At 39.8% G+C, this 15,789-nt stretch overlaps 1 protein-coding gene across 5 annotated transcripts in view; it reads left to right on the plus strand.

The window, feature by feature from the left end:
• smarce1 (SWI/SNF related BAF chromatin remodeling complex subunit E1) overlaps nt 1-15,789 on the plus strand; it is an 85,511-nt gene that overhangs the window by 14,185 nt on the left and 55,537 nt on the right. For 4 of the 5 annotated variants that reach the window (XM_069907163.1, XM_069907166.1, XM_069907162.1 and 1 more), the window contains exon 4: nt 5,727-5,831. The exons of the other annotated variant lie outside the window; for it this stretch is intronic. In XM_069907163.1, the coding sequence (XP_069763264.1) occupies nt 5,727-5,831 (105 nt within the window). The remainder of the gene's footprint in view (nt 1-5,726; nt 5,832-15,789) is intronic. 5 annotated transcript variants of the gene reach the window in all.

A 15,789-nucleotide genomic window follows, 5' to 3' on the forward strand; every position in this document is an offset into this window, starting at 1 on the left:
GCTTCCCAGTGTGGTCCACAATCCAGGGATGAATATTTAATCCAACAAGAACATTTAATAGATGTTGCTAGTTAACAGAGCAATGTATTGAAGTTTTATGGTGTTGTAACTGCCAGATTGCTTCATTGTACTATTGGATGTTTCATCACTAAGGCTCAAATGTCAGAGAAGCTGGGAGGGGTGGTAAATTTGGCTCTTTAATATTCCCCCCAGAAGCAATAAACTGTTTTCTGTCTTGTTTATTTTATTTGTACAATAATTTTAATCATGGAAAGTTTGAAATCTAGACCATTAGTGCTGGGCTGGGCAAGATTTCTCGATTTGAATCTGGACTGAAATTCTGGGCTTAAGGCTAATATCTGTGTGACACTAAAGGAGATTGTTACCAGGAGCTGGCTTTGTGCACACCATTTGAAAATTATTTTAAATCCATTTTCAAATCCTATTTTGCAATGATACTGTTTCTGTGAGGGTGTGGGGATAATTGAATGTTGCTTTATTATTTTTGACTTGTGAACTCATTTGGTAATAAAACGGCAAATATCGTGGTGTGCTGAGGAAAGCACATGATGAAGTTTCATTAATCTATAATATTTTAACTACTAATTGGCCTTTAGGGATTTTCAAAACATAAATGTTGGATATCTGATTTTATAAAAGGAAATGCTAGAAATAGTATGTTTACATTTGAATGAGACAATCATTTTAAAAAAAAATCATCACTTCTTCCTGTTCAGCAGATTGATCTATTTATTTCTAGCATTTCCTCGATTACTCTGCCTTTTTCCATCATAAAATGTGGCTCTTGGTAAAATGTAGAAGTGAATCATTATTTCAGTTCTGTGCCTTCATATAATTTATTCTTCCCATGGATTTTGGAGTGAGCTGGCTGGACAGGTTGACTTGCTGACAGATAGTCCATCACAGTGTTTGCAAGCAACCATCAAGTGGTGTGCGAGAGCATCCAAGGGTGATTCACCTTCTGTTATACTCTCTGTTTGCACAGAGGAATGCCTGACCACTGCCCTGTAGCACAGTTGTGGAATTGTGCGTGCCATCCTCCATCCTACTGCTGTGTGTCATGGTACAGTGATCACCTAACAGCAGGTGGGTGTGTCTGTTGTGAAAAGACAGGGGTTTTATTTTCTCCCAGAGGCTGTGGAAAAATGGTCATCACCAAAGACTGTTGTCAGGATTTATCACACAGTTTGTTGGAAGAATAAACTGTAAATACTGTAACCCTGCTGTTCAGTATGCTTCCTATTTTCTGGTGTTTGCTGTGGATAACAAAGAGAATCCAATTCCAATTTAGGTACACAAGGGAAAATTGCATCCTGTCACTTTGATTCCATTTAGCCATATGTTTAGTGGAATCAAAATTTCCAACAGATTGCAAGTAAATTAAATAGGGTCGGAAGTATGACGAATATCCTTTTATTGGTTGTTTTTCCATACTGCAGCTGTTTAACAATAATGGGGAACAGGATAGGAGAGGCTTAACTCTGGATTAGCAGCCAGAATTCTCATTAATCAGGCACATGAGTTTGAATCCTATCATGGCAGGTAGAGAATTTAAATAGCCTAAATCTGTCAATGGCAAAAGGGAAGGTACACTCAGTGATGACACCCATTCGATTTACCTCTGTGCTTTTTGGGAAGGAAATCTCTTTCTTGCCCAGTTTGGATTTTGCAAAATACTGAACATTGTGATTTTACTGCTTCTGCAATACACAGGCAGACAGGGATGGAAAATAAATTGTGGCATTGTCAGTGACGTGCACATCTATGAATGAATAAGAGAAGCTTTGCTTGTTCCGACACTAACCTGGGTTTTCAGATTGGTAGCCGATTTAAAATGAAATTGTTAATATTTTAATTGACATGATGAGGACAAAGAATGATATTTAATTTGTTTGCATTAACTTGTTGTTTTGATTCCTAGTTCACTTATTCTGGGTAGGTGATAATAAAAAGACAGGAAGCACTGCGCTCATGAATTGATTTCAGTGTGTTTTTGAATTCTGAACTCTGATGGATGTATATGATGGTCCAAAGGAGAACAGCGGCTACTTGGATTGTTGAGGTGGTGTCCAAACAGACCCCAATCTAGCTCTTCTAACTTTCTAATTGGATGCTGGTATCCTGTTCTGAGTCAGTCTTCACATAACTGCATAGATGTCAGTCCTGTTGAATGGTTTCTTGTGCAGTATGTGTGTTTAACAGGTTTTCAGAAATTTGAAGTAGATACGTAGGTAAACAGAATGTCTCATTCACCAACCATGTAGTATCTTAAAAAAAAAATGACATATCAGTTTACATCATGATTTTCCTGAAGCTTGATTCCTCAAGCAAATTTTCTAATCTTGAGGCCAAATTAACGGGTCCATTGTTACTTGTATGTCTGTTCTTTTTGTTTTGCGTTAAACCTTAGTAGCGTCAATTTAAGTGAACTAGATTAAAGGGAACTAGTGAATGCAGGGGAGAGGCTTGCATTTCAGTAGGTATAGAAATTGAAAAACCTGGTGGAATGCTGACCTATCCAGAAATCAAGAATTCAAGGAGTACAAATGCTCCAATTAGACCACACTTGGACATTCTTTTGTAAGCATACATTGGGCTTTGAAGCAATGTAACATTGATTTGCTAGAGAATGCATAAACTTGGACTATTTATCCGAGAATGTAGACTGTTAAGGGAGAATTCAAAATGCTACAAATTGTAAGGTCGATGGAGAGAATATATTACTACTGTTCAGGAAGTTCAGCATAGTTTAAAAAAAATAAAAGCCAAAAGTGAAGTTTTCTTATACAGTAATTGTTGGAGGAGTTTGGAACTCTTATTTGCAAATGCCAATGGATGTTCAGATAGTTGCTCATTTTATATGGGTGATAGATTTTTGATGTATATACTTTAAGGGGCGTGGGGAGGAGGTGGCTCTAGTTATGAGCTCAATAGGAGGAGGAAACAGGATGGGATGATGGTGGATGGTTATTTTTCTATGTTCCCACCCATCTGACCTTGCAGCTCATATCTATTTTCAAATTCTTAATTCATCCTAAAACTTGCATTCATCTAATTAAAATCTAATTATTTATCTGTAGTTGATCTTACCTCAAGAATGAAGGTTAATACAAAGTACTTATTTAATATGCCTACCATTCCTAGTGATTCCTTTGTAATAAATATTGAACGTCTTAAATGACCAATATATGTTGATGGTATTATACTCCCTCCAGGACAGGAAGATGTTTTTCCCATTATTATCACAAATTCTGTGATTTTTTTCCAGTCGCATTTTATCTGATTCAGTATCAGTTTTTAATCCCACCTGCTGTATTAAATGCTAGAGGCCTTTGAATTATAAATATTTACATCTCATTTGCCTTTTAGGCAGTTAGATTCCTTGACATACTTTCTTAACTAGCACCTTTCCTTTAAGTTTGCTACTTTTTTCAGAGTATATTTTACTTTAACTTTTCTAATTGTATGCTATTATCACAACAGCATTCATTAGGTTTTCCACATTGATAGCCGTTACAGTGAATTATCTCCCATTATCAGTTCTCCAACTGAAGCAATATATGGGAAATAAATGTTCTCTCCTTCACTCTCTCTCCCACCCCATCCATTGTAATATGCTGAATTTCAAATAATATCTAGTCTTTTTTTGAAGACTTGCACACTTTCCCCAGAAGACAGTGATTGCATTAATAAGGAGAAATGCAGAAAACCCTTTAGCTTGTGGAAAATTAATGTTGTATAGAACCCTCAGTGCCATTTGCATCAGGTTATCATAGCATTAATGTTTTGAAAACTTTTTAATTGCGCAGTATTTCATAATTTGAAAGAAGCTGTAATTTATGGACAAGAATGGTCTGATTGAATTGAATATGCTGGTCATTTGTTACATCCATTTTATATTGGGCTGTCAATCAGTTTTTCATATTTGATTGTAAATTACTTAAGTTGTCAACTTTAAAATTAATAATGGTATTGTACAAAGCAAGTACTAAATTATTTAGTATTAGGCAACACTGTATACTTTAAATAATATAATTAAAAAATAGAGCTGAGCAGCTAGTGTATGCACCAAGCCAGGACTGTGTGTGCTAGTTTTTAAATAGGAAATTTAATTGCATGCATGAGATGGTAGTTTGACAGTGTTATTGGCAGAAGCTGAAAGTACAGGAGTTTAAGCATGGGATTATTTATGTGTGGGGACAGTTGGATTGTATTGCACTATTAACAGGCAATATAACTCAACTAAATGGTAAGATTTGTAGATGGAATTCTGTTTAGATTCCATAAATGGTGGTGCACAGTTTATTGAAGTACCATTCATTTGTTAGCTTGCAGCCTGAGGCAGAGTACAAATAGCAGCACCAATAATTAACAAACCATTGAGAACAAATGGCGATTATTATAACACTGCTAACTTCTGGCCATCTCACTTGCACCTTGTGTTATTACCTGCAGTCTTGTGGATATGTATTTAGTGTTGAACACAGAATGATAAAATCTCTTCGAAAAAAGCCCCTCACCCAAGGTATAGTTTAAAGTTTTTCTGGTTTTTTTTTAAGATGGCTCAAATGTTTCAATATTTGTCCTCAGCTGTTACTACCATTGATAGTTTAAACAAACTTTGAAATCTTAGGAGATTTTTAATAAAATAACTGTGAGAAATGGGAGGATAAGATTTCCTTATTTCTTAACTCTCCAAAGTTTTGGAGAAAATTATGGATTGTACAGAGCTGTGGTATTTTATGCCCAGTCAAGCTTCTGTTGGTTCTTAATTATATTTGGAAAATTTGTGATTTGGGGGGGGGAGGAATTGTTAAGATATGATTCCTGTCCATTTGTTTTCAGTCATGCATAATGTATTCCTTATTATTCTTGATATTTTATGAAATGTTTTCCTGATGTGTACAATTACTTTTGTTGCACAATTCTTTTGAGTATCTACATTGGTCAAGATATTCAATTATAATTTTTATTAGGTTTGTCCACATGCAAATGATTAAACAATGTGACGAATACTGAAATATTGTGAAATTCTGAGGCGTTGCGTTCTTCATCTCATTTTATGTTTGTCTCTGAGAATAGGATACGTCTCATTTCAAGTGTAGCAGTTTCATACATTCTCAACCACTTCTTTCAGCCTAAAAGCAGTAGCCATGATCTATTTGCATTAACACCAGTTTCAACTTTGCTGTTTGTAGCATCCTATCTTCCTGGTGTAAAAACGCAGGTTGAACTACTTGATTGGTGCAATCCCTCAGCTGACATTATCCTTTGACAACAGAAGCAAATGGGTGGAAATACTCAGCACAGCATCTATGTGAAGATGAGCAGAGTTAACATTTCGTGTCGGAAACCCTTCATTGACCATTTGTCAGTTCAGGCGTTCCTCTGTAGTTTCTACTTCTGGTCATTGTACAAGATGCCATGCCAACAAAGATAAAGGGGACATTTTAACAGGAGCCCAGAAATTGGAATGGTTGATTACAGGGGAGGCATGCAACAACTATTTTCACCACTATTTTTAGGACTGTATGGGAATGACATTAGTTTTAGTAGTGTAGCATGTCGAAGTCAGTCGACGTATTTTTCCATGCTCAATCATAAGTTTGAATTTTTGCCACTTTTTTGTATGCTGACCATTTCATTTCTGTGTTTCTTGTTTGAACTCATTCTCATTCGTGTTTTGTCTCATTTGTTTCCATCAGCAAATGCCCAGCACCCCAGGGTTTGTGGGATACAATCCATACAGTCATCTGGCCTACAACAACTACAGGCTGGGAGGGAACCCAGGCACCAACAGCCGGGTCACGGTAGGAGCATTAACTATTGCACTGCAACAAAAAAAAGTTAGGTCGGGATATTGTTTGTGCTGGGTCGAAGGATCTGACAATTAGAAAACAGAAAAGAGACGGCTTTGGTATCCATTTTCACAATAAGTTGCTTATTTGGGAATATTGGCTCAGGAAGTTCAATTTGTCACCTCTCATAATTACAGTAGGGTGAGAAACATTGAATCAAAGAACTAACAAGGAAAATGTATGAATATTAGGAAATTTTGAATTGAAATCATTGGAAAAATAAATAAATTTTATCATCTCTTGTGCAAGGCAGATTATCATTTCTTTTGTGATCCTAGAAATGTTCATCTGGGTTTCAGTTGATTGAATTGCTATATATTTCCAATGTCAAATTTTATTTGGTTTTGTGGCAGAATTTGAAAGCACTATATGAATTTCAAAATAAATGTTGGAAATGTGTACTTCAGGTGGTAACAAGTTGCTTCAATAAAAAAGACATCTGCTTTAATTGTGTGATCACAGAATTTCCCTCAACTTTCAAATTCCATTATTTCACTCTCAAATTTTTTTGTTATGATCCTTAGCAATGGCTGTCTGGAGTTCAATCAATCTGTGTATCTTGTCAATGTTAATCTTCACGTCCTTTTGTTTTATTGCACTAGTCATCACCATGAGCTGGGGAAAAGATTGTTAGGAATGGATTTTGCAAGATTTGTATTTCATTTTCTGTTTAGCACCAAAGAATGATAAGAATTGGCAGCTGGAAACTGCCTCTGTGTCACTTTGCTCATCAAATTTGCAACAACTGGTAATATTTCCTCCTTCCATTTGTCCAGAGTAATGGCACAATGGAAGTAAGAAATAGATGAGCTTTCATTGAATGTTTATCACTGCTTCTTCAGCAAATACTGTCACTGGTTTACTGTTTATTTTATAATGGGGTTAGATGTGTGTTGGTTCTGATCAGTTTTGCCTTGGAGTAAATGCTCACCTTGCATAGATATTTCATATCTATAGAAATTCTGCTGATGCCGTACTTTCTGCTGGTGAGTATTGGTCATCCAGCTGCATTCCTCCCTTTTCATATTCGCTTCTCATTTCCTTCATTTCTGATTTCTGTAAACATTTTATAAAACCCATTTTGGAATGTTCCTTTACAGAGGAATTTTGGTTGGATCTCCCATCGTGAAGGAATAACTTCTTCCAATAGTTAATTGAGAAGAACAGGCCTATACTCTCTAGAGCAGGGGTGTCAAACTCAAATTCACAGAGGGCCAAAATTAAAAACTTGGACTAAGTCGTGGGCCAAACTAAATATTTATTGAAAATTTTCAACAACATCTGCATGTTTTCTCTTCTTTCAACAAAGGTAATGTTAAACTTTTTCTTATTAAAGTAAATGTTTAATAATAGTTTTGGTTAAACTCTTTCCAGAAGAAGCATTAACAAATGAGAAATAAAATATTCAATAAATAATATTTCTCTATAGCCTTTAAGCTCCTTTTAAATGTATTTTTTTTTCACAAGCCAACAAGTAAAAAAAAACAACTTGCTTCAATGACAAACAGGTTTGTCTTTTAAAATGATGAACATATCGTTTGCCTCCCACCTGTCTTGAAAGGTCCTGTTTTCTGTCTTTCGTTTGGCCATTTTTCGTAAGGGGTTTATTACATGTGAGTTTGGCGACAGGTCGCAGATGCCAATGAAAGTAAAGAGAGGAGGTGGGGGCGATTAGCGGGCTGATGGGCCGCCGCCGCTCCATCCTCAACATTCATTGGAATTACTTCATCACCAACATCGAAGTACTCGAGCTGGCAGAATCCGCAATCATCGAATCCACGCTGCTGAAGACCCAACTGCGCTGGGTGGGTCACGTCTCCAGAATGGAGGACCATCGCCTTCCCAAGATCGTGTTATATGGCGAGCTCTCCACTGGCCACCGAGACAGAGGTGCACCAAAGAAGAGGTACAAGGACTGCTTAAAGAAATCTCTTGGTGCCTGCCACATTGACCATCGCCTCCAACCGTGCATCTTGGCGCCTCACAGTTCGGCGGGCTGCAACCTCCTTTGAAGAAGACCGCAGAGCCCACCTCACTGACAAAAGACAAAGGAGGGAAAACCCAACACCAACACCCAACCCCAACCAACCAATTTTCCCTTGCAACCGCTGCAACCGTGTCTGCCTGTCCCGCATCGGACTTGTCAGTCACCAACGAGCCTGCAGCGGACGTGGACATACCCCTCCATAAATCTTCGTCCACGAAGCCAAGCCAAAGAAAAACAGACCATATGTTACTTGGGTATCAGAATAGATAATAATTTGTTTAAGTTAAATTATCAACCACTAATTGAAAAAAAAAGAGAATTTAGAGAAATGGAAGATTTACCTCTAACTCTAATAGGGAGAGTAAACTGCATTAAAATGAACATATTTCCATGATTACAATACATATTTCAAATGTGGCCTATTCCCTTATCTGGGGAATTTTTTCAAAAACTGAAGAAATTAATAAGAAAATTCTTATGAAAAGTAAGAAACCAAGAATAGCTTTGGATAAGCTAACATGGACATATAAACAAGGGGGAATTGCAGTTACTAAATTTAAAAAATTACTATAGGGCAGCCCAATTAAGATTTTTGTCAAATTTCTATCAGGTAGGAGAGAAACCGGCTTGGCTTAGGATAAAATTATATAAACTAGAGGAAAATGAATCTGAACACTAACTCTACAAGTGGAATGAGAAACTAGTGCAACATAACAATTTACCAATATTACATGATATATTAAAATATGGAGTAGAATACATCCAGAACAAAAGATGATAATCTACAAAATGCCAAATATGTTGCTGAAACAAAATCAATTAATTCCTTTTACAATGAATAATATATTTTTAAGGAATGGTCAAGAAAAGGAATTAGAAAAATAAAAGTCTGCTTTCTGGCAATACCGTATTGACATTTGAACGGCTAAAAGATAAATATGGAATATCACATAGCTCAATATTTTCATATTATCAATTAGACAGGGCCTGGGATGTAACTTCTCATGTCCATGACATCCTAAGGGTGGAAGATAATGAGCCAGAGGTTGTGGTACATGTTGGTGCCAACGGCATAGGGAGGAAGAGTGAAGTGGTCCTAAAAAATGAATATAGGGAGGTAGGTAGGGAGCTAAAAAGAACCTCAATGGAGGTAATCTCTGGATTACTTCCTGTGCTATGTGATAGTGAGGGCAAGATTTGTATCAGGTGGAGGATGAATGCATGCCTTAAGGGGAAGGGATTTGAGTTCTTGGATCACTGGGACCTTTTTTGGGGGAGATGAGACCTGTACCATATAGATGGGTTGCATCTGAATCCCAGAGGGACCATGATCCTGGTGTGGGCATTTGCAAGGGCTACTAAGGGAGCTTTAAACTAGTATGGTTGGGGGAAGGGGTCCATATAGAGGAGAACAGCACAGAGAAGATTTGTCTGCAAATAGTGAAGGCTTGTCGACAAAGTTTGGGGGTGGAAAGACAGGTGATCGAGAAGGAAAAGGATGGAGAGGGGATGATGGTAATAAATAATAGTTGTCTGTAAAGATGGGGACAACCAGAAGGCAAGATGTGGGAAATCCCTGAAATGCATTTACTTTAATGCTAGGAGTATTGTAAGGAAGGTGGACGAGCTGAAGGTGTGGATAGACACTTGGCAGTATGACGTGGAGGCGATTTGTGGGATGTGGTTGCAGGAGGGATGTAAGTGGCAGCTAAATATTCTGGGATTTTACTGCTTTAGGAGTGACAGAATTGGAGAGGTAAGGCAGTGGGAGTGGGGAGGGGGTGGTGGTGTGTGGCATTGCTTGTCATGGATAATATTACAGTGGTGCAGATGCAAGATGGATTGGAGGGCTCGTCAAGGGAGGCAGTATGGGTGGAATTATAAAATGGAAAAGGAAAGCTTACAATTAAAGGGATATATTATAGGCCACCTAGTGGGAAGCGAGAAATAGAGGAGCAAATGTGTAAGGAAATAGCTGAGGGTTGTGTTAATGGGGGATTTTAATTTTCCTAATATAAATTGGGAAACACATTCTGTGAAGGGGCTGGATGGATTAGAATTTGTAAAATGTGTGCAGGATAGTTTTTTTTGCAGTAATACTTTGAGGTACCCACTAGAGAAGGGGTAGTGTTGGATCTACTGTTGGGGAATGAGACAGGGCAGGTTACTGAGGTGTGTGTTGGGGAGCACTTTGGATCCAGTGATCATGGTACCATTCGTTTCAATATAATTGGAAAGGGATAAGTCTGGTCCAAAGATTAAGGTTTTTGAGTGGGAGAAAGCCAGATTTGATGAAATGAGAAGGGATTTGCAAGGAGTGGTTTGGGCTGATTGTTTTATGGGAAGGAGGTAGAGGAGAATTGGAGGTCATTTAAAGGTGAGATTTTGAGGGTGCAGAATCTTTACGTTCCTGTAAGGATAAAAAGCAGAGCCAAAGGTTCGAGAGAGCTGTGGTTTTCAAGGGAGATTAGAAAGTTGGATTGAAATAAAATGGAGGCCTACATTAAATACAAGAAGCATGGTATGGATGAAATGCTGGGAAAAAACATGGATTGTAAAAAAGAAGCTTAAAGAAATTAGGATAGCAAAAAGAAGATACAAGGTGGCTATAGCGAATAGGGTGAAACTAAATCCAGACGGTTTTTGCAAATATGTGAATATCAAAAGGAATGTGAAGGATAAAATTGGTCTCTTAGAGAATCAGAGCGGACAAATGTGTGCGGAGCCGAATGAGATAGGGGAGATATTGAATGAGTTCTTCTTCTGTATTCACTAGGGAAAGGATATGAAATCATGTAGGATAAGAGAAGCAAAAGGGGTGATTATGGAAAATGTAGGGGTTAGGAAAGAGGGGGTATTGGAACTTTTGAGGCATTTCAAGGTGGATGTCTCCAGGTCCCAACAGGATTTCCCCCAGGACCTTGAGCGAAGTCAGGGAGGAAATAGCAGAGGTGCTGACCATGACTTTTCAGCAGTTACTGGAAGGGGGCATGGTGCCGCAGGATTGTCATGTCACAAACGTGGTTCCTCTGTTTAAAAAGGGCTCCAAGTGTAGGCCCAGCAATTATAGGCCAGTAAGTTTGACGTTGGTGGTTGGTAAACTAATGGAAAGTATTCTTCGAGATAATAGGTATAAATATCTAGAGGGGCAGGGACTGTTCAGGGATACCCAACATGGGTTTGTGCAAGGAAGGTCATGTTTGACAAATCTTGTTGAATTTTTTTGAGGAGGTGACTAGGAAGGTTGATGAGGGTGGAACAGTAGATGTAACCTATATGGATTTCAGTAAGGCCTTTGATGAGGTTGGTAAGGAAGGTTCAGGTGCTAATATTGAGATAGTCAGATGGGTTCAAAGGTGGCTAGAAGGTAGATGCCAGAGAGTCGTGGTGGATAACTGTCTGTCAGGATGGAGGCCAGTGATGAGCAGAGTGCCTCAGGGATTGGTATTGGGTCCCTTGTTGTTTTTCATTTACATTAATGATTTGGATGATGGAATGGTAAATTGGGTTAGTAAATATGCAGACGATACAAAAATAGGGGGAGTTGTGGATAGTGAAGATGGTTTTCGGGGACTGCAGAAGGATTTGGATGCTTAGGTGGTGGATGGAGTTTAATGGAGATAAGTGTGAAGTGCTTCATTTTGGGGAGATTAATCAAAACAGGACATATACAGTGAAGGGGGGGAATTAATGAATGCAGAGGAACAGAGAGATCTTGGAACAATGGTTCGTTCTTTGAAAGTGGATTTTATGTAGATAGCATAAAATATAGGAGGTGGGAGGTGATGTTAAGACTGTTCAAGGCATGGGTGAGTCCAAATTTGGAATAATATGTGCTGTTCTGGTCACCAAATTATAGGAAGGGTATCAATAAGGTAGAGAGGGTGCAGAGAAGACTTACTAAAATGTTGCCTGGATTGCAGTATCTAGAATACAAAAAAAGATTGAGTAGACTGGGTCTTTATTCATTGAGGGATGGGGGGGATTTGATAGAGGTATTTAAAATTATGAGAGGGATTGATAGAGTAGATGTGAATAGGCTCTTCCCTTTGAGGGTAGGTGAGATTGGAGCGAGGGTTAGGGGGCAAAAGTTTAGAGATAACACGAGAGGGAGCTTCTTCACTCAGAGAGTGGTGGCTGAATGGAATGACCTTCCAGAAGAGGTGGTTGCAGCAGGGTCAATTTTGTCATTTAAGAGAAGGTTGGATAAGTGCATGGATGCGAGGGGATTGGAGGGTTATAGAGAGGGAGCAGTTAGGTGGGACGAGAGGAGATCACTTAAATCGGTGCAGACTAAAGGTGCCGAGATGGCCTGTTTCCATACTGTAATTGTTATATGGTTATAAAAGAGAAGCTTAGAACTAATTTAAGGTTGCCTGGTTACTTGCTTTGTATATTTAATTACAGACACTTTGACAGTTAAAAAATTTATTGCAAATATGTATATCAAATTACAAAACAAGGGAAGAGATGAGATAATGTACAGACCCAAACAACGTTGGGAGAAAGATTTAAATATACTTGGATTGGAACTATGTGCAGGTACCAATAAATGCTCGGTATCGGATTATACAATATAACTGGCCCCATAGACTATATGTTACACCTCAAAAATTAAAAGAATGGAATCCTACACTATCTGATAAATGTTTCTGCTGTAAACAAGAAATTGGTACAATAGTACATTCAATTTGGACATGTACAAAAGTAAAACCCTTTTGGGAGGATTTAAATTCAATAGTAAATCAAATTACAAAAAATAAGATAACAAAAGACCCAAAAATATTTCTCTTAAGTAATATATGAAGGGTTACAATTAAAATTAGATAGATCTCAAAAATGATTTATTATGATTGAATTAGTGGCAGCAAAAAAAATGTATAATGATAACTTGAAAAATGGAAACTCCTTTGAAAATACAACGGTGGTACATAGAAATGACCAAGTATATTCCATTAGAAAAAATAACTATAATTTAAAAGACAGTTACGGTCAATTTGAACAAATTTGGGACCAATATATAAAGTTTATTAGTAACCGCCAATTTCAAACCTCCAACTCTTAATGAGACATGTTATGGAAGTAGTGAAACACGTAATATTTAGATGACGTTTTTTTTTCTTTCTGTTCTTTTCCCTTTTTCTATAGTTAATTGGTAGGTGGAGAGGGAGTGGGGCTGGGGAGAAAATGGAAAATGTCACTGTGTGCATAAGTACTGAGTCTGTGTATATATCTTTACTGATTTGGTATATTGTGATGTATTAAATAAATAAATAAAAAACAAGATCCCTTTGTTTCTCTACACTTAAGAATTCTGCCATTGATTGAGTACTCCACCCTCAAGTTTGACCTTCCAAAGTGAATCTCTAACCATTTACCTGGATTGAATTCAAGCTTCCACCTCTCTGCCTAACTCTGTATCCTGTGAAGATTCTGTCTTAACCTGTGACAACCTTCTACACTATCCACAACACAATGTTGGTTTAAGCCAGAGAAACTCATAGAGTAAATTCATCACTGGTTGGCATTTGTAGAAGAATTTTCAAACTTCTGTCACCTTCAAAATTGTTTTTTAACTTCAATCATGAAAAGTCTGGCTCTAATCATTAGTCTTTGACTCCTTGCACTAAGTCCTGCCACAAAAAGAAATAGTTTTAATTGAGAGAAACTATCTCCAAAAATTGTAAAATTAATATTTTTTAAATTCTGGGAATAAATTGTAATTTTTAAAATCTAATCTCTCCTCAAAGTTTAAATCAGGAGACCAGTAATTAAGAATATGCGTTGCTACATTTGGCTGTGTTGCTCTTTGTTTGGTTTTTGAGTTATGTATTCATTCAGAAAGTAAGCAAAGCACAAAAGCTTGCAGACATTGTGATTGTTGTAAATACACAATAATTCTGGAGGAACTCAGCAGGTCTCAGCTTCCATAAGAGGTCAAGATATACAGTATAACCAACTTTTTCTTCAAGATAGAAGAGCTCGGTTCCGAAACGTTGGTTATACATCTTTACCTCCTATTGGGCACTCTGAGACTGTTGAAATCCTCCAGTATTTTTGAGTATTCAGAAAGTGTCATTTGCATGGAGTCTGTTCATATCAGGCAATGTGTCTCCCCATTGTAAATATTCTTTTAGATTGGCCCAATAAGCTCAAATAGTTCATCCATTGAATCCAGTAACTGTGATAGATCTGTATTTTAATTAAATTTGGGGAATGTTTCAAAGTAATATGAAGTTTGTGTAAAGGTAACCCATCTCTTATTTCAAACTTTTTTAAAATTCCTAACTACAATAGTTGTTTTTTTTTTTCAACGACTCTTACTAGAGGTATCCTGGATCATTCTTCATTGTGTGCATTATCTTCAGTTTTTAGGTGTCATTAATTCATGCCTGTAGTGCGAACAATGCCACTAAAACAGTTTTGAAACAAAACTTGACAGCTATTATGTTCTTATGGATTGCATCTTTTGACCCAGTCATAGCTGTGACAGCAGCCAACTTTACTGCAATATCTTTCATGTATTAAGACTCAAAATTGAAATTTGACATTAATCTACATGATGTATTAGATCTGATTTAGATATCCAAGTTTGCCTTGTTCAGAGGGAGGGGTTTGATTAATTGGGAGGGGGGGTCTTTTTCCTTATTTATTTATTTTTTTAAATTTTAAAATATACAAAATTAATGTTTTGATATAATGGGTTTGATTGGGAAGGGTATTTAAAATCTACGTTATCTGTCTATTCTTATATTCCAGCTTATGTATTGGATTTATATGTGTGTATTAATTTTAATTAAACTCAATAAAAATATTTTAATAAGTAAGATCTGATGACGAGGTTGAGAGTGGGCCAGGGAAGGAGAGTGGGCCAGGGAAGGAGAGTGGGCCAGGGAAGGAGAGTGGGCCAGGGAAGGAGAGTGGGCCAGGGAAGGAGGGTGGACCAGGGAAGGAGAGTGGGCCAGGGAAGGAGGGTGGACCAGGGAAGGAGGGTGGACCAGGGAAGGAGGGTGGACCAGGGAAGGAGGGTGGGCCAGGGAAGGAGGGTGGGCCAGGGAAGGAGGGTGGGCCAGGGAAGGGGGGTGGGCCAGGGAAGGGGGGTGGGCCAGGGAAGGAGGGTGGGGCAGGGAAGGAGGGTGGGGCAGGGAAGGGGGGTGGGGCAGGGAAGGGGGGTGGGGCAGGGAAGGGGGGTGGGGCAGGGAAGGGGGGTGGGCCAGGGGTGGGCCAGGGAAGGGGGGTGGGCCAGGGAAGGGGGGTGGGCCAGGGAAGGGGGGTGGGCCAGGGAAGGGGGGTGGGCCAGGGAAGGGGGGTGGGCCAGGGAAGGGGGGTGGGCCAGGGAAGGGGGGTGGGCCAGGGAAGGGGGGTGGGCCAGGGAAGGGGGGTGGGGCAGGGAAGGGGGGTGGGGCAGGGAAGGGGGGTGGGCCAGGGAAGGGGGGGTGGGGCAGGGAAGGGGGGTGGGGCAGGGAAGGGGGGTGGGGCAGGGAAGGGGGGTGGGGCAGGGAAGGGGGGTGGGGCAGGGAAGGGGGGTGGGGCAGGGAAGGGGGGTGGGGCAGGGAAGGGGGGTGGGGCAGGGAAGGGGGGTGGGGCAGGGAAGGGGAGGTGGGCCAGGGGTGGGGCAGGGAAGGGGCAGGGAAGGGGCAGGGAAGGGGGGTGGGCCAGGGAAGGGGGGTGGGGCAGGGAAGGGGGTGGGCCAGGGCTGGGCCAGGGCTGGGCCAGGGGTGGGCCAGGGGTGGGCCAGGGGTGGGCCAGGGAAGGGGGGTGGGCCAGGGAAGGGGGGTGGGGCAGGGAAGGGGAGTGGGCCAGGGAAGGGGGGTGGGGCAGGGAAGGGGAGTGGGGCAGGGAAGGGGGGTGGGCCAGGGAAGGGGGGTGGGGCAGGGAAGGGGGGTGGGGCAGGGAAGGGGGGTGGGCCAGGGAAGGGGAGTG

The sequence above is a fragment of the Narcine bancroftii genome, chromosome 12 (assembly GCF_036971445.1).
Source record: "Narcine bancroftii isolate sNarBan1 chromosome 12, sNarBan1.hap1, whole genome shotgun sequence".
Lineage (NCBI taxonomy): Eukaryota > Metazoa > Chordata > Chondrichthyes > Torpediniformes > Narcinidae > Narcine > Narcine bancroftii.